Genomic DNA, 19,561 nt, shown 5'->3' with positions numbered 1-19,561 from the left:
AGGGAGCTTCGTATGACTGAATGAATGAGGGATGAACAGACGCAGATCGTTGCCACTATAATGTTATTATTACGGCATTACTAGCTGTACACAAGACCAAAGAGGTGAGCTGTCATGGCAGATTTATAGTTGTGTCCTTATTTCAGTGCATTTGTTTGATTCCAGTTTACACGGGAACCGCCGAACTTCCTGTAAATGCTCTGATAGTCGGATCCCAAAAATGTTTTCACACTGGAAACAACTAAACCATGGTTCCGTTTGATCCGGACCGAGGTTGCCTCGTTTTGACCTAAGTCTATTTGTTCATGGTGTTCCAGGCAGGTGTGAAAGGGCCGTAAGTCCCAACAAGAGACAAACTGCTTAAACTAAAACCACACAAACAGTTTTCATATATTCACAGTGCGGGGAGGAAAAGGTGTGTGAACCCTTGGATTTAATAACTGGTTGACCCTCCTCCAACAACCTCAACCAAACGTTTCCTGTAGCCACAGACCAGAGCTGAACTGTTTCACTTCAGCAGTGTATTTGGCATGCCGGCCGTGAATCTCTCATGAGGTCAGAAGGTGTATTTTATTGTTTGTGTGTTATTAGTTTAAGCAGACTGTGTTTGACTCAGATGAAGATCAGATCATATTTCATATTCCAAAGGGTTCACTTAGTTTTCTCTAATAAATGAAACTGTAATTCTGCTGCAGATCTGCCAGAACAAACAAACAAGAAACTCGTTTTTACAAGAATAATCCTCCATTTAAAAACATAATAGTTATTCTAATGAGATCTTTATCATCCGTTGCTGCAGGATTAAAAACAAAGACCTTTAAAAGCAACAGTTATGAAAAGGTAATAAGCGTTTACTGTCAGGACGCTGTTCGCTGTAGCAGAGGCAGACTGAGCCCATCTGCTTTTGATAAGCCGGCGTGAATAATCTGATTTAGTGATTTACAGCGACACACACACTCCGCTCAGAACTGTGACGACGTCACGTTGTTCAGCAGGAAGTGAACACCTCGTTGTCCTTGTGTGGACCAATCACAGGAGGCCCCACCCCCCGCTGGCTCTGGTTGGCTGACGACAGCAGTGTGACATCTGATTGGTCTGAAAGTGTAATTAAATTTCCTGCCAACAAGCTCGTTAATCGTGTTTCCAGTTAATTCAGCTCATTAAGAGACTCACCTGAGATTTCTCATCAGGACGGGCACTCTGCCTCTTACTGCGCCGGCGCTCATTGGGCAACGCCTCCGACACGCCTACCAAGAAAGAGAAAACCCAGCTCAAAGTCTGTTGCACAGCCTCGATCGCGCCGCAGCCTCGCTACTTCTGCTACTTCTGCTACTGTTACTCAAGTACAGGCTTTGTGTACTTCATCCACCCCTGGTGTCAGATGACTTATCAAATATCTGGCAGGAAAAGAAACAAGGAGTTCACCTGTAGCAAACCGGTGACACCATCAGCCTGCTGCCGCTTCACCTCAGTGTTCGTGTGGCTCTGTGTGTCAACAGTTCTGTTAACAGCTGTTAGACACAATCGTGAAAATACTGGACAGCATTTAACCAAGAAATGACAATGACAAACCGGTCATCCATCCCCGGTCCAGTACACCAAGAAATATTTCATCTCCAACCAGGTATCTTTCACAAGTCACACACCTACCAGAGCTAATCAACTACTACAGAGGATTGTTGATGATGATAAACAAGAGCTGAACATCTTCAGTACACTGATCATCACTCACAGGACGTGGAAAATGATACTGATCCTATAAACACCCCAGCAATTGCTATTATTACACTAATGAACAGTTTAATAGTTCAGTTTAGACTGAAAACTATCAATAATCCTAACTTTCACAACACTAAATGTTGTCTAAATCAGTTCAAACAGCCTGTCAATATAATTGCTATATCTGAAACTTGGATAAAGAGTGAAAAGGGCTCAGACTTTGAAATGAAAGGAAATGAAATGTTTTGTATTAACAGAGAAAACAAGAATGGGGGAGGACGAGAAATTTAATTACAAGGTGGCGCAAAAAATGTCTACAGTGGTGGATGATTTACTTGAATAGTGTTCCACTAGAACTATGCAGGGAAAAAAGAAACATGTTATTGTAAGCTGCATCTATAGATCACCAGCTTCTAATATCGATTTATTTAAGGATTGGATGGAGGAAAATTTACAGAAAGTCATGCTCATCTGTGGGGATTTCAACACTGATTTGCTAAATCCAAACAAGCACAATATTATCAATACAGTGTATAGTCTGGGCTTTTCCCCCAAAATGACCAGACCCAGCAGGATTACTTCCCACTGTGCAACATTAATTGATAATATTTTTACAAATGACGTAGATAACAATACAGTGAGTGGACTATTAATAAATGACATCAGTGAGCACCTACAAGCTTTTACAGTTTACAACAACAACTACACATCTAAAAAAAGACAACAAAGCTCTTTTCAGACGGGTCAGAACAGAAGAGTCTATGGTTGCATGTAAAGATGATCTGCTTTCACAAGACTGGGAAATAATAGATAGGGGAAAAGATATTGCTAGAGTACATGGTGATTTCCTAAGAATATTTCAATTATTATATGATAAGAATTGCCTGATAAAAAATATTGCAGAAAACAAAAATATAGTGATAGACCGTGGATTTCAAAAGGATTACTAAATGCCTGTAAAAAGAAAAACACACTTTATAGAAAATTTATTAAACACAGAAAATCAATATAAGAAATGTAAAAATAAGTTAATTAAGTAAGAAAGAATACTATAGCAAACTATTAGATAATAATAAAATAATATGAAGGGTCTATGGAATATACTAAACCGTATTATAAGAAGGGGCACGAGACAGTCTAATTATCCCCAGTATTTCATTGGTAATGAAAAGAACATCAATAACGTGGAGGACGTGGTCAGTAACTTTAATAAATATTTTGCAAATGTTGGACCAGATTTAATCCCTATGCCACGGATAGAATGATCTTATTGAAAGAAATCAGTGTTCAATGTTTCTTGAAGCAGTAGAAGGAAAAGAAATAATAGACACTGTTACAAACTAAAGCATCCACTGACTGTAACGAAATAGATATGAAGATAGTAAAAAATGTAATTGAGGGGATCTTTAATTTGTCATTCCAAACTGAACACCACTTCACAAATCACAGGCCTGTCTCTCTACTGCCACAATTTGTGGTTGGGGTATTCATTGATTTGATACAATTAATCATGAAATATTAATCAATAACTGGAAAGGCTCGGGATCAGGGGGATAGAGCTGAATTGGTTAAGCAGTTATTTAAAAGACAGGAAACAATTTGTGAAGTTGGGAGATTATACATCTGAATGTTTGGACATTGCGTGTGGTGTCCCCCAGGGGTCAGTGTTGGGACCAAAATGATTTCCTCTACATAAACGCCATATTTAAAGGATCTGAACTACTCAAATTTGTATTATTTGCAGACGACACAAACATCTTTGGTTCTGGTCAGAATTTACAGCAACTTCTGGACTTAATCACTTCAGAATTCAGAAAAAGAAAACAGTGGTTTGACACAAAGAAGTGATGATTAAATTTGAGCACAACTAAATTCATGATATTTGGCAATTGTAAATCAATCAAGTTTAGTTACAGATCAAAGGTGTTAATACAGAAAGAGTATATGAAACGAAATTCCTTGGAGTGATTATAGACGACAAGATTTGCGGGACATAAAACATGTCCAAACAAAAGTGCCTAGAAGTATTTCAGTCCTGGCACCTTCTAGATTCCAGATCACTCCACATTACGTATTGTTCGCTGGTGTTACCGTATATCAAAATTCATTGCAATCGTTATTTATACTTAGCAATAAGAATAATTCATAACACTGGATATTTGGAACACACCAACTCATTAATCTTACAGTCTAAAGCATTAAAACTACTTGATCTAGTTGAATTTCAAACAGATAGTAATTACGTTGAAGGCTAGAAACATTTATTGCCTGGCAATATACAGAAAAGGTTTTCTGAAAAGAGAGGGGGCTACGACTTAAGGGGAAAGTCAAATTTTAAGACTCCCAGTTTTCGATCTAGTAGGAAAAGTTTCTGTTTATCTGTCAGTGGGGTTAAATAAACTAAGTAATGAATTAAAGCAATGCCCAAGCATAAGAAATTATATTGCAGAGGTACAGAGAAACACAGTGCTAATAATAACCTGGGCTTATATTGAAGAATTTGTAGTATGTATAAATATTGTTGTGTATGTGGAATATCTGTATGTGAATAGAATATATATTTTAATTGATTTTTTAGATTTATAATTTTGTAGTTATTTCCTTAAATATGGTAGTGAGGGTATAAAGGGGTAGGAGTACATACGTTTTACTTCTTCCTGTCTCCTTTTTGCACATGTAAATAGAGGTTTTTAAGTTTTTACCACCAAAAAAAAAAACCAATCAGAGAAACTAGCTCTGGTTAGCTCATACTTGCTAACCCTCCCGTGTTTCATCGCCCTCTCCCAGTTTCCTCCCGGGGTCACCTCTCTCTCTGTTGCACAGGCAGCATGCAGGCGCCTGCAGAGAGCTGGAGACAGTCAACTCAAATCTGAACTGGAAAAGATCGGAGCCTGTGACCTGGGCTGGTTTTGGTCACTTTGGCTGCAGTCTGAAGTTCGGACAGGACACACCAGGAACTAACAGATGTAAACGCTGCAGAGTTCTGACTCTGAGGTGCACCGCGAAGTTTGGAAGATATGAACTTGTACAGAGATGAGGAACGATTCCAGCAGCCTGCATGCTGAGTGCTGCATTAAGACACGTTCGGTTTCCGCCGGATCACTAACAGATGTTTAATGCACGTCAGGTCCTCGCGGCACCCTGAGGTCCCAAACTGAACAGGATGTTTTGCTTCCTGATCAGATCAGCTTTATTAAAAAGTGATTAAAGAGCAGAGTGATGGATGAGTCCAATCCGATGTTCCGCTTTATAATCTTGTTTCTTCTTCTGCTGTGTTTGTCAGAGAGCGAGCCGTCTGTACCTTCAGTTCATGGTCAGGATCAAACTAAGGGTCAGTAAGCTGCTCTTCTGCAGGCTGCGGCTGAAGGACTTGTTGCTTCTGCAGCTCCAGTTTCAAAGAGCCGTAACGACATTATAACGTTCGCAGAGCTGCTTTCAGGCCGATGTTATCGCGTCTCAGTTTGTGTTGTTGGTTTGATCGGCCGCTTTCAGGAAGCAGAGACGCTGCTTCTCTGGAGGAATCTGCTGCTGACAGACAGCCCAGCCCCCTCAAATCACCATCCAGCTGCAGTCGTCATGGCAACTGAGACACAGAGGTTAACGATCAATAACGCTGAATAAGTGATCACACAGAGGACAGAGAGCAGTTCAGACTCAAAGGCCCACTGACACAACCCTGCCTGTCCTCATCCCAGGGCGCCGCGTCTCTTTAACGCCCTGGGTACCCTTCAGCATTGTTTTGCACAGGTATGGCTCAGAGATCAAGTTAACAAGAATAAATATGCAACGTCTGGTCTGACTTTCAAAATAAAACTAGTGGTTAGCGTTGTGAAGCACCGCAGTTTGGTCAGGTTTAGGAACAGGTCATGGTTTGGTTTGAAATGACTGTTACCTACGTTACTTAACTGATGTAAGTTAAGGAACTAACATAACTGAAATGTTGACTCTTTGTTTCACACGGCAATCGAACACCGGTCTCCCGGGGGAAAGTGGGGTCTCTTGTATCTGGTTTCACTTGTTAATGAACTGCTCCAAATGCTTAGAAATAAAATAAAGGCAGGTTTCCAATTCTGCCGACAGTGCCTGAATGCAACCTCCAGAGCTAGCTGCTCGCTGCTAGCTGCTCGCATGTTACCCGGTTTCTACGTGATGTCTTTAGCTCCTGTGCACCGGCAGCTAACGTCCTCCTTTCTCTGTGTCCTTTTCCGCCTCCCCATCCCTTCCCCACTTTCAGACCAATAAGGCGGTGTCTAAAGGAGACTTCCACCTGGCGAGCTCCAGTTCAAGGCGGGCTCTCTTCCTGGCCGTGCTGTCAATCACCATCGGGACGGGTATCTATGTGGGCGTGGCCGTGGCGCTCATCGCCTACCTCTCCAAGAACCACCACTGGTAGCCTCGTCGCCAGGGAGGGATATTACCCATCAGACACCAGGAATGTGTTGGGATGTCACCTGGAGTCCGGCTCTCAGCTGGGCTTTCCCTCGGCAGGACGACCCGCAGCGATGAGCTTGAGGAAGACTTCCTGTTTGCAGACGGCACGTTCAACCAAAACGCGTCGAGACGTTCGTGTTTTTAAATGGTGGCGTCGGCCGGCTGATCCAACCTCGATGGGTCGACTTTTTTTAGGTGACTCTGGAGTTTGGAGGACTCTAACCTGAAGACTTTAAACCAATCAGATCGCAGGATCTTTGTGAAGAATTGTGGGGATTTTTAACAAGATGAGATGGAAACAAAGAAGCTGCAGCTGTTTGTTCTTCGGTCTCATTTCCAGTGTGAGTTTTTCAAAGTATTTCACAATGTCACACTGTCACAATGTCGCACTGTTACTTCACCCTCAAACAATCTCTATCCAGGCTGAGACTTACCTGTGAGACACAGAGAGGATGGTGAAAGTTTTGGGAACCAAGACGCTTCAAATTTGGTCAGACAAATCAGTTGGAAACTTTAAAAACAATGAAACATAAAACAAAAAAGCTGTTTAACTTTACCGTGATTTATTTTCTTTAAATTATAGAAATTAAAAAGTGAAATCCTTGGTCAAAAAAATCCTTCCAAACAATGAAATGCACCAAAGTTTGCAGCGGTCTTCTCCAACACGATGCAGACTACGTTTGTTGAACAGTTATTATCTAGAAGTCGATGCTGCAGCAGCCATCTAAACTTTAAAAAGAGTATTTGCTGCTACTTCTTTTCTTCAGCAGCAGAAAGAGCTCGTTAGTAAGTTATAGAGCAACCAAGATTCAGCAGAAACACACTTTTCTGCCACCTCCACCTGACACCAAACCACTTTCCGTCACAGTCATGGTGCGTTCACATGCTCCTCGGATGGTCCCATTTCCTGAGGTGTGAAGTTGTTCTTTAGACTTCAGTGTGTGTTAATGTGCTCTTAAGTTGGAATGTGGCAACAACATGGACGCTACTACAAAGATGTGTTGGATTGTTGTCATCAAAGTGTGGTGAAAGAGTTTAAAGCTTTCTATTACAATTTATTTTTAGATTTGTTTCCAACAGTTGTTACTGCACCAGTACATTACCTGAAACTACTGACATATTGCTTTTACTGCAAATAAATAACTTTCCTAATTAATCTTGGACACACTACATGGACAGGAAACAAACCTAAACTAACCTAATACCATATTACGAATTACACGTTAGCAAGAAATGTATTTGTGATTTTGCACCATTAATCAAAAGTTTCAAACCATCTGCCATGTTTGTCCACCATGTTTCCATGTATATGATGTCAACAACCTGGCAACTCGTGCACCAAAATGTTCTCAGACTTTCCGAGTTGTTGTTCTGACTTCAGGGGGCGTTCACGGGAAGTTTCCCAGTTGGGGAATCATTTATCCGATTATTCCGACACCATTTGAATGCACATTCACATGCTCTCAATGCACTTAAGGGTTAAGTCCTCTCAGGAACCCTGAGGACTTCTCAGGGTTAAGTCCTGAGAAGTCCTAGAGTCCTGAGAAAGAAAGAGACATAAACAATCACACATGAAGTGGACTTTAACGCACACCTGTTGGACTGGATCGCTGACGTTGGACACAAAGACCTGTTGAGACTTTTCTGTCTCCGATAAAAGAGAAACTGTTGAACTTTATTTTCTTCTGCTTCGGTTCCTGTGAAGGTTTTTACCACAAAGTTGCAGCTGATCACAATCAGACCTGCAGGTTCCTGATCATCCATCAGTTTCAGGACAGACTTTACTTTCAGTTCATTCTATGTAAAACAACCTGCACAGAGGAAACCCATCGCTTTCTGTTATCTGACTGCATCAGGGCTGTAAAACCAAACGGGAAAGCATCTGCAGATATTACTGAGCTCCAGGTCTGATCACAGCCATCAGATTCTGATTTAATAGCTCTTTAACAAATCCACTGCGATATGTGTCAGTAACCAACTACCCCACCCGCCTGGGACTACAGGGTGATAGAAACAAACACTAACTCCACAGGCTATCCAGGTCTGACCAAGGCTTAATGTTTACAGGGCGGAGCTCTGACGGGGAAGTTGTTGTAAATGCTCTCGTCTCTCACCGACCGCGATCACGTTTCCCAAAATCAGCCTGATGCTAAGCTAACCACCGCTCTACTGTTAGCCAACAACCCAGAGACAAAATTTTAAAAAGTACAAGCTTCGTGTCTGAGCAGCCAATCAGGATCTCTCTGCTTCCAGACCGACCAATAGACGTTGTCTCCGACCTCCGGGCGCTGTGTTGAATCAGTTAGGGAGACTAATCATTATCTCTGATGTCCATCCAGAATAAACAGCCAGACATTTCCGCTCAGGTCTTTATACACGCTAACAGAAAAAAAGGTGGATGGAAACACACTTATTAGTAACAAGCTGGAAGCTAACATTAGCTAATTAGCAATGCAGGTTGGAGAAATAACTTCTTTTATGATCCTTTCTTATGTCTTTTATCAGTCATTATCAAACACTTGGTTCAGTACTGAAGGAGTGTTTATGCCCAGGGCTGGTGGCGAGCCTGAACCTGATTAGCTTACAGTGTCAACATAAACAGTGTTGCTGGGTTAACTTCATCAACGCAAAAACTGTGAAGAAAAATAGTTGTTGACAGTCTGTTTTATGACAAAAATGAGTTCAAAACTTAATTAAAGGACAAATGAAGTGATTACTGTTTTAATGTAAAATTAAAAGTTGATTTAGTTGCTTGACCAGTTTGACCAGAAGCTTCTTATCTAGTAAGTAACAGCCCATTCTCATTCTCATGGCGTCAGATAGTATGTGTTGTCAGTTCCTTTAGCATCTGTTACCAACATTGTTCTACGCTAACCGGAGGCCTGTTTTAAATACAGAAAAGTCGGACTGTGGCCGGGGTGGACTGGTTAGAAAAAGGGCTTTCATCCAGGAGACCAATGTTCGTCTTCTGTGTGAAACAAAAAGTCAACATTGCACCACGATGTAAGTAACTTACATAAGTAATGTAGTTAAATTCAACCCAAACCATGATCTTTTTATAAACCTAACCAAACTGTAATATTTGACAACTTTAACCACCAGTTTTATTTTGAAAGTCTAACCTGAGGTTGTAAATGCATTGTTGCTAACTTTACCATGGAAACCTACATGTGGAGAAACGACGCTAAAAGGTTGCCAGGGTGTTAAAAAGTGACGGTAAGTGGTGCTGACGCAGCGTCCATACGTGACGAGCTGGGATGAGAATGAGTTGTAAGCATTCAACAAAGATGGCGGCAGCTGTAAACGCTCAAAATGATTAGAAAACTCCAAATTTAAGGATGCATGTGTGAAGAAAAAAATTTACTGACAAATATCTTCTGGTTAGTGAACAAAAAAAAAAATCAAAATACTGACATTTGACCAAAACTAAACTGTTACATTTTCGTCTAAAGACTGAAAGTCTAAATCAGGCCGAACAGATGAAGGCTGGAGTGTTACTGGATGTGATTGGTTGGTCTGGACTCTAACCGACCCTCACAGTTTGAAAACAGTAAAACAAAGTGTTTATTAAATTTGCGCTGAGATGTTGTTTGGGAAACGTGAGCTCTGTCTTTATCTCATTCTTGGCAGCTTAATATATATAAATACTGGGCTAAAGGGCTGCAACCATATGGATTCACTCTGCTGACACACCTGTTGGGCTGCGATGTCACCCACACCTGTACACTTACTGAATGTGTTCACACCAGTGGAGCTTTCCTTTCATCAAACTCACACTGACAGTTTGGTAAATGCTGTCTGTCGGATTATGGAGCCCACCAGAGGTCATATGGTTGAAATATATAAATGTATACACAGTATATGAAATCCATGATTGCTGCAGGTGCAACAACATCAACAGGAAGTTAGATATTATAGTTTGGCTGCACAGACAGCAGGTGGCGCTGCAGCAGAGCTGATTAAGATACTTTTAAATGCTCTAAGCCAGATTAGCGCCAAAGATCACACTCCTCCTCCTCTGAGTCAGAACTCAGTCAGATCTGAACCCCCAGACATGAAACATATGCTGGATCATTCAGTGTGGCCTCCACTTCCCGAGTATATCCAGCCCGTTCTCATTCCCAGAGCATCGAATAGCTACGCTTTGTCACGTCTGTCCCTTTAGTGCCACTGTTCCACGCTAAAAGTAGGCCTGCTAAATATAACCAGAAAAGTCAGTCAGGTGGTGGTTGGGGTGGACCAGCGGGACAAAAACCAGACTTTAACCCTGGAGGCTGGTGTTCGTTTCCCACGTGAGACAAAAAGTAAAGTGATTTCTTTTAGTGATGTTACATAACATACGTAAGTAGCGTTAATTAACATGTAATTTATGTCACGTAAGTAAGGTAGTTATTTCAACCCAAACCACAACCTTTTCCTAAACCTAATCCAGTGATTTGGAGCCTAAATCTAACCAAATTGTGACATTTTACAGCGTTAACCAAAAGTTTCAATTTGAACGTCTAACTGGACGTACAAAAACTAAAGAGTACACAGGACATTAAAAAGTGAGGCCGAGGGTTCTTGAGAATGGGTCCATTTGTGACACCCTGGGATAAAAACGGGTAGTGAGATCATTATTTCTGATGTCCGTCCAAGTTAAACATCCAGAATTCAGCTTACAAACCAGAGAAAGATGCTGCAGAACGTCCCGAGTATCTTCATGATAACTTACTGTACATCCATGCTAACGGCTAACAGCTAATTCTAATATTTGTTTTCTGATTATAGTTTGTTTTGTCAATTAAACGTAGAAATAGATTTCCATATATAAATATCATTTCTACCATGTGACCGCTGGTGTTTCACCTCTGTAAACCCAGTTCCAGGATGTGTTTAGCCTAGCTTAGCACAAAGACTGGAAGCAGGGGGAAACTACACACACACACACACACACACACACACACACACACACACACACACACACACACACACCCCTGTGCTTCTATCCTTATGAGGACCATCATTTTCATAATGCATTCCCTAGCCTTTTACCCTAACGTTAACCATATTCTACCCTAACCCTTAAAACCGAGTTTTACCTTCAAACAGCTCTGTGAAGTTGTGAGGACCAGCCAGATGTCCTCACTTTCCAAAATGTCTACACACAGCTGCAGAACCAACAGAGCTGCTCTGGGATTGTTTGTTTTTTCCTCTTTTTTAACAACTTCAGATGCTTGCTGATAAAAATTAAATGTTGTATTTCCACTGAAACATTTGTGTTTGTGTTTTAAGTTCACTTTGGTTTACATTGAAACACCTGAACAACTGTTCGATCTCATGGTACCCTGAGGATGAACTACAACAACTTTGGTGATCTTCAGACTTTTTCTCTAGCGCCATCATAATGTCAACATTTTAATGTGTCCAATACTTTGGTTTGTGTGTCAGGAATCTGGTTAGAACCCAAAATCAGACTGGAGACAGACAGGTCAAGTTAAGCAGTCCCTCCTGGCCACGATCGCAACTATGAATACAGATTCAGCAAATTCCTGTGAATTCAGTGCGACTTGCAATTTTTTGTATCAGTGCCGTTTTTAAAGGAGGTTAGGTTAGTGTGAGGTTTAGGGAGCTGGCTGCTGAGAGGGGCTGAAGTTTTGGAAAATATATCCAGGGGGATTTGTGGCAGAGTGAGCTGGCTTGGCTGGCAGAGGAGGATATCCGTTTGGAGGTCTCTGAATATGGGGAAAACGAGCAGAGTTTCTAATTACAAGCAAGTTAGTCAGCTGTTACGCTAAGCAAGACATACTATGACTCAACAATCTGAGGGAGACTGGATGTAATGCTGGATCTTAAAGGGAGGTAGAGTGGCTTGGTGACGGTCGGTGTGTTGTCTGCTGATTGCAGGCAGGTGAGGAAAATGCCAAGCCAGAAGAGCCAGAGGTAACTCCCACAACTACCAACTGAGAGACAGATGGAAGAGACACTAAAATCTAATTTTAAGCAAACTTTTTAAAAAGAGGCACATTTCTATCAGCTGGTTTGGAGTGAATAAACCCTGCTATGCAAAAAGTAGTTTTATCAGAAGTTAGGCATTGCTGTATTAGACAAGAAGTAGAAGTTGCAAGCTGGAAATGAAACCAGTCGCATGGACTGGAGCACCACGGAAAGAGGTCTGCAGGAATACAGTACCTGCAGAACATGTCAGGAGATGACCAGGAGTCAAGAGGATTCATCCTCTGGGGACCATGAATGTCAGACAAAATTTGTCAACATGTGGGACCGTTCATCAAGTAGATGTTGAAATATTTAAGGGAAAACGTTAAGTTGACATGTTTGCGGGCTCAGGAAGTAGCTTCACTAACTACATATTCAAAATCATTGCTTCTGATGTGCTGCACAGAAATGTTTAAAAGACATAAATATCGGAGTGTGTTTCTCTGTTTTCAAAGCAGCAGCTGTTTCCTAAATGCTGACGTCAACGGTTCACAATTACATTTCATGAAACTTTAATGAACTCAAAGGGGAAATGTGGTCTTGAGGGCAGACGGAGACGACGAGCACAGAGCTGATCAGGAAAACAACACGTGAGAAAATCACAGAATGAGCTGTTAAATGTTTTCATCTTTACCTCTAATGTTTTATTTTCTCCATCTTTTCTACACCTCCTTCTGGAAGTGGTTCAGGAGCTGTTCTAATATCTGTTATTGAAAACTGTTTCCAGCAGAACAGCCGAGCAGGTGAATTAGTTGAATGGCAAAGCACAGTTATCCAGAAATGAAGAACAGTGAGTGATCCATAAATCCACACAACAAGAGGGGCACGAGGAACACTTCTGAAAACACAAGAACTGAGAAACTACATACAGGCATCGTTTTTATGATTTGTGCATACATTTTAAATTTTTGAAAAAGTTTTTATAATCCAAGCTTTTGGTTAAATAATCTGATGACACATTTCATTAAACTGCATTTTATTGTTCATGCAGATATTTTATAATTCAAACAAGCAGTTTGTTGCTGCATGATTTTCTTTTTTGTGTGTGTGCGCATTTATTACGTGTATTTCCAGTAAGGTGAGTTTTTGTTCTTCTTGTCTTCCCAGAATCAAACCCTGTAACTCCAAACTGTCACATCTGAACTACAACACTGGATGAAGCAGAGCAGATAAACTTGTCTCTGTCATCATACAGAGCTCGCTCAGTTTGGAGATAAAGATCTGTGACGATAAACAGCAGCTGTTCCAAAGGCAGAGCTGGTGGGGGCTGATGGGTAATTGACCTGATGCATTGTGGTTGTTGTTGATCTGATAGGAAGGAGCAACAATACAAATGTGCACTAATATGAACAGTGATTGTCCGCGTATCTTTGAGAGGACCTGGAATTTAACATTCAATACGAGGACGTTTTTGGAAAATGAGTCTGAACTTCTACACCAAAACTTCACCATCAGCAAAAAATAGACAGCTATTGGAGTCAAAGTAGATTAGTAAATTAACTCAGCCATATTAAAAAGGCAGAGTACGCAACAGGATGTTCAAGGCACCTCCGTTTCCGTTCAAATATAAACGCTGTTGGGCTGAAATCGGCCCTGGGTGTGTTCAACACCCTGTTGTGCAACCCAAGCGTTGCAACCATGGCATGAAGAAATTTCAGAGCCTGTTGAGTATGAACTAGTTAAATATGATGTGTTAATGCTTTAGAAACATGAGATAAAGAGTGTTTGTAGAAATCAATAAATATAATCTCCTATACATTTAAATTAAATAATTACTAGCTTATTCCTTTTAAAACTTGACTATAACATACTTACGACAAACGTGACTTCTGTCTTCAACCAAGTACTTTTCCATTGTGTGCACAGCCTTTTTAATTTGGTGGGCTTCATTGACATGCCACTGCTGATTGGTTAACACCCTGACACGCCCACCAAATGAGAGAAAACATACCTAAAAGCCCGCTGCAGACTGTTTCGAGGAAACACGTCATTCAAAGCAGAAACCGTAGCAAACGTTTTGAGATTGTGCCCCAATTTGGGAGTCAGACCTGAGACATCAAACTGTGAATTCACAGCTGCAGGTATTACACATATCTTATAAAGAATTAATCTTACTATCTGAATAATGCGCCCATTAAATAGAAGTGAAAGGAACTTAAAAGTAACACAGATGTGTTGTAAAGCATTACAACTCAGAAACAGTAATAGCAGCACTGCCTGTAATTAGTGCTAAAAATATACGTAAAGGTGTATAAGATGCAACATACTGTTAATCAACTTGGAGTTGAACAGGAATTTATTTTATATTGAGACAATAAAATCATGAACATTTGGTTCTGTGACATCACAGCCTCCACAGGATGAAACACTGTTTAAATCGTCTTTGTTAAACTGGCTGATCCAGGTTCAGTTTGTTGGGTCAGGACAGGTTTTGTGATGACACAACACCTGTGCTGAAAGGAGGAGGCGGGACCTGAACCAGCTGATCACTATCAGCTGAGTCAGAGCTGCAATGCATGCAGGGAAGCAGAGACTTCCTGTGAAGCCATCACCAGTCTGAACGCTCAGATGAAGCCTGACTAAGGCTCAGTGAACAAACATGACAGTTTGTTCCTGTGAACAGAGCTGATCTGTGGTCAGAGTGTCGCCGCCTCACAGGAAACACAGACAGAGTGCATGATGGGCCTGAAGACGCTGCTGCTCGTCTCTCTGCTCGGCGTTCTGGGTAAAAGTTTCTTCTTCTTTAACACGGTTAAATTTAATTATAAATGTTTACATGTTTGAAATGTTTGAAGACAAATGTTGTGAAACTGAAGTTGTTTCAGGCCACGCAGGATTTCTCTTTTTTCAAACCATCAGTTTTCAGACTGACTTCCTTCTTTCCATCTAACAGGATTTAACTCTGTTTGAAAGTGTTAAAATATAACACGACAACTTCTGTGTCCACCTAACAGCTTTTCATGATTGTTTTGATGCAGTTTTAGAAACAGAAGCTCAGTTTATGAGGATAAATGACACAAACACCAGTTTGTTGAGATCTTAAAACTGTTCCTGCAGTTGATAAAGTCACACACTGGTGTCTAAAGAGGAAACTCTGCAACATAAAACTCCTCAGTCAAACAGAAACGAGCTTCTCTTTCAGCTCTGAAGCTGCAGATATTTAGTGGAGAGAAACTAAAGAGAACTCGTGTTAAATGTTTAGTGAAGCGATCGACGTGTGAAAAGGAGACGAGGGTTTGAGTTTGTGATCACTGAATTATATATATAATTTATCTATGTACAATCTATCTATGTGTCTTTGAACACACCACCAGCAGGTGCGAGCTGCAAGTACGTCCAACTGTCTGACAACATGATGGAAAGGATCCGTATAGACCTTTTTAAAAAGTAAGACTCTTCTCCTTTAACCAGAAACAGCTGATAGATCGCTCTGTTCACGCCACCAGACGAAAACAGCAATTACCCAGAGCCCAAAGTGACACCTTCATGACACTTGTTGTGTCCAACCAACAGTCCAGAGCTCAACATTAATAACAAACATCACAGTTAGTACAAGTAAAGTAAAAAGAAGAAAATACCCAAGTAAAGTAGAAGCTCAGACGTCCTGCAGACTAAAATCTATCAGAACTCTAGTGAGGCAACTGTTAGAGACGAAAACTTTAAGATCAGAGGTCATCAGAGGTGACTGTCTTCCTCTTCCCCTTCAGCGCTAAGGGTCGCGGCGGGCAGCCATCATGGCCTCACTCTACCTGGAGCTCCATACAACGTTAGCGAGAACGACCCCGGCCTCCAGCAGGCCGTCCTCGACGGCACCTACTTCTTCAACAACCAATCGAACGACGCCTTCCTGTTCAAGCCCTCCTCCATCCACAGAGCTCAGCGGCAGGTACAACACAGGAAACGCATCATGTGTAATCTGTGGGGTCAAAGGTGAACAGAGTGACCCGTCAGGTCCTTGTCTAGTCCAGAGTCTGGAAACCCTTAATTTACCCCTTTACTGATGATGTCATGAAGGTACTGTAATGGATCCAGTATTGATTTATTATAGAAGGTGTTAAAGGACGTTTAAGACGTAAAACTCTTTAAAATGTTCCACGTGAAATATAAAACTCGTGTTGTTGTAGAAGTGTTTATCATCGTGCCTCTCCTGCTGTTTGTTTTAAGTGAGTGAAAGTCTGAGTATATGCAGGTAGTAAAACTGTGTCTGTGTACTAGTATCACATCTTTACGAATAATTATATTTTAATGTGTAAACAAATTTAATAAATAATTTGCACCTTAACTGAAACATTAATGTAATTTTAAAGGTGCAAATTTACTTTTCTTGGAACTGCAACTGGAAGTTTTTTTTTATCCCATTAAAACTCCATAGTGAATGTTCACTAAGCTCCTCCCCCTGCATAGTTATTGTCCAATCACAGCTTAGCAACAGTAACTACAGAGACAGCAGGTATAGTTTCAAAACAGTGATGTTGCAGCAGGTGCATAGGTGAATCCATGATGACGTCATCATTTATTGGTTGATTTAGACTTTATGTTGATAATCTGACGAACATTATAATCACAAAAGTAACTAAAGTAATTAAATTATATTAAACATATTTAAGTAAGATGTTTGCAACATCTGTAAAGTACCTCATAGTTGTACTTAAGTACAGTACTTGGGTAAATGTACTTAGTTGATCTGTTGTTGTGTTTCAGGTCGTGAAGGGAGTTCGGTACATTGTAGATTTGGAGATTTCCAGAACCATCTGCCATAAACGAGACAACAAGGATCTTTCCAACTGCGACTTTCAGCCAGAAGGTCGTCTGCACCAGGTGGGTCTGAGTATGTGCAAGTAGTAAAACTGTGCAGGTGCACCCGGTGGGTCTGAGCTAAGTGGGGCTCTTGTTGAAAATTCTAAATGAAATAAACTAAAATGATTTTTCACTGAGGTGGCACAGATCGGTGCACACATGGCAAACACCAATATTTATAAATGTCTGCCAGCAGGTGGTGCTATAATCAGTGTGTTTTGGCCCTCCCACGCAAGATGTCGCACATTTAAACACCTTATATGCTAGTGTGCCCTGAATCTAGCAGCATCTCAGGATATAGGACACGACACTCCCTATTTTTGCCCCAAAATTTTCCTCGCAAAATGTGCAAAACCTACTTTTTCTAAATCCTGCCGGGCGGTGAATCCGATCTACATGAAACTTTGCACAGACAGACTCTATAGACCCTCATGATCCAGTAATATTTATTTGGGGCCAATCTGCCACTAGTTTGCTTTTATTTCAAATCTCAAAGTGTGCTAAAATTATTTTTCCAAACTGCTGTTTTTAAATTAAATTTTACCAAATCTATGTGCTGCTCTCCTCCTGCAACTTGTGTTGCGCCAGTGGGACTGTAGGTCTGACATGCAACACCTCTACAGGTCGCCAGCGGGGAATTTTCTTGGCACACTTTGGGCCCCATAGTACCAACTGAGCCTCGTTTAAACGCGACAGAGTATTGTTGCTGTGCATGTCCATCCTTTTCTGAACACAGTGTACCATCTTCTGATGGCTGCTTCCAGCAGGATAATGCTCAAATCATCTCAAACTGGTGTCTTGAACATGACAATGAGTTCACATAAATTGGCCAGTGAGTGTATACCACTAAACTTCACTTACTGCTGTGTTTTCCAGACGTTTCAGTGTCACTGTGAGGTTTGGGTGATTCCCTGGCTGAAAGAGATTAAAACTGAGGAGTTCAGCTGTAAATCCTGAAACCACTGGCTGACTCCAACCTCCATCCTCCATCCTCCATCCTCCTCATTCCTGATGGAGTTCACTGTGATGATGACGGTTACCTCCACTTGTCTGACCTGCTGCTCCTCATTTCATCTGTAAAACTAAACCTTTCACAAAAAGTTGTTCTGTAGATGTATTTCTCTTTTCTACACTGAAATATTCAGTTTGGTTGTGTGGTTGTGTTGCATGCAGACGAGTCCACCTGCTGGTCAGGAGGATGTACAGCGGCAGGTGGTCTGTCAAACAACACCCAGATTACAGATTGAATCAAAACTGAGTTCAGAACAGAATTTAAATTAAGATGTTTATATCACCATAAAGTTATTGTAAAAACTGCAATAATAAAAAAAACAACTTTAAAAAACAAGTAGTGAAACAATGATCTGGAAACTAGACACTGGTGAGACAGACTAAATACCAAAAGTACAGGAAGTAAAACAAGACAGTGACACCTGGGGCCTGCACCACGAAGCAAGTTCAACATACCCAGGATATGTTTTCGTTATCTGGTTTCACTAACCCGAACAGTCGGGATAAGCGCTACCACGAAGCTGGTTATCGACTCGGTAAGTCAACCCAGGGTTTCCCAATCCAGCATAAAAGAGGCGGAGTTAGCAGCAGATGACCAGTCACAGACATGAACAGGTCCACTGTCAGCAGAGCGTCATATTTTATGAACGAGGATTAAACCGTAACACTACAGAAACACGACAGCAGCACGGCTGCAGCTGACACATGCAGGGAGACGGTGTGAATGTCTAAATGAACAGTAGTATATTCTATTGTGTTGATTTAAAGTGTTCTTATGAGCTGGACGAAAATATCAGCCTTATTCTTTCAGCTCGGCTGTGTGTCTCCACATTAAAAGACTCGGGCGCTGAATAAGTGGTCTTCCCCCTCACTTTAAAAAACTCGTCCCTTCAAAAATGAGATTAATTTAAAAGTGTTCCAAACGTTGTTCTAAATTAACTTCATAACGCAATGAAACAAAACTCCATTCATGCCATAAAATGAGCTCAAATAGTGTCTGAAAGACTGAATGTCAACATCTAGGCTGCTGAAAGCTCACATGATGAACATGAACATGACCGCAGTCTCTGTAGCAGGCCTAAGAAAGCTATACTAACCTAAAATAAACAGCCTACGTTCATATTAAATTTAGTATTTCAATATCCCGACCAAACTGCTCCTAATATTGAAAAATAAAACCCCTTTCTTTAAAAATATTAAAGACATTTAAAGGCAGTAAATAGGCTGATCCTGCTGTGCTGTAAAAACCTGCAGGCTCAGTCTCTGCAGGATTATATCGCTGGAGTCAAGAGTTTCTCCACATCACCGCTGCAAACATAAAGCAGCCTATTGGCTAAAACAGTCTGTGGGATTTCCTACAGATGGTGACGTCATTTTCACAGAGTTGGTCTCTGATCTGGAACAGAACCTGCTCCGGAGCAGGTTAGCCGTTCAGCATAAGTTACCATGGGAAGAAGTGAACCACCTTCGTGGTGCTGAAAACCCAGCAGGGTTAACCCTGAAGTTACCTGGATAAGCTCAAATCCTGCTTCGTGGTCCAGGCCTCAGTGGGGTCGTTTGCCACGATCGTCGATACCGCTGGTTCGTGAGTGCTCCTGGTTGCTGTAATGACAGTCGTTATGTTTGT

The 19,561-nt window shown here is 41.2% G+C and overlaps 1 protein-coding gene across 1 annotated transcript; it reads left to right on the top strand.

Moving 5' to 3' along the window:
* Nucleotides 1-14,660: 14,660 nt before the first annotated feature.
* Nucleotides 14,661-18,271, top strand: LOC119911407 (cystatin-F-like). The gene is made up of 4 exons (XM_038730300.1): nucleotides 14,661-14,851; nucleotides 15,834-16,012; nucleotides 16,828-16,944; nucleotides 17,800-18,271. The coding sequence occupies exons 1-4, from the start codon at nucleotides 14,803-14,805 to the stop codon at nucleotides 17,878-17,880; spliced, it is 426 nt and encodes a 141-aa protein (XP_038586228.1). The 5' UTR covers nucleotides 14,661-14,802; the 3' UTR covers nucleotides 17,881-18,271.
* The last annotated feature ends 1,290 nt before the right edge of the window (nucleotides 18,272-19,561 follow it).

Source organism: Micropterus salmoides, unplaced genomic scaffold (genome assembly GCF_014851395.1).
Source record: "Micropterus salmoides isolate LMB-PRFRI ecotype aquatic unplaced genomic scaffold, ASM1485139v1 Ms_hic_scaffold_2, whole genome shotgun sequence".
In the NCBI taxonomy this organism is placed as follows: domain Eukaryota; kingdom Metazoa; phylum Chordata; class Actinopteri; order Centrarchiformes; family Centrarchidae; genus Micropterus; species Micropterus salmoides.
The sequence above is the reverse complement of the archived record's forward strand: the minus strand, read 5'-3'. Positions and strand labels throughout refer to the sequence as shown.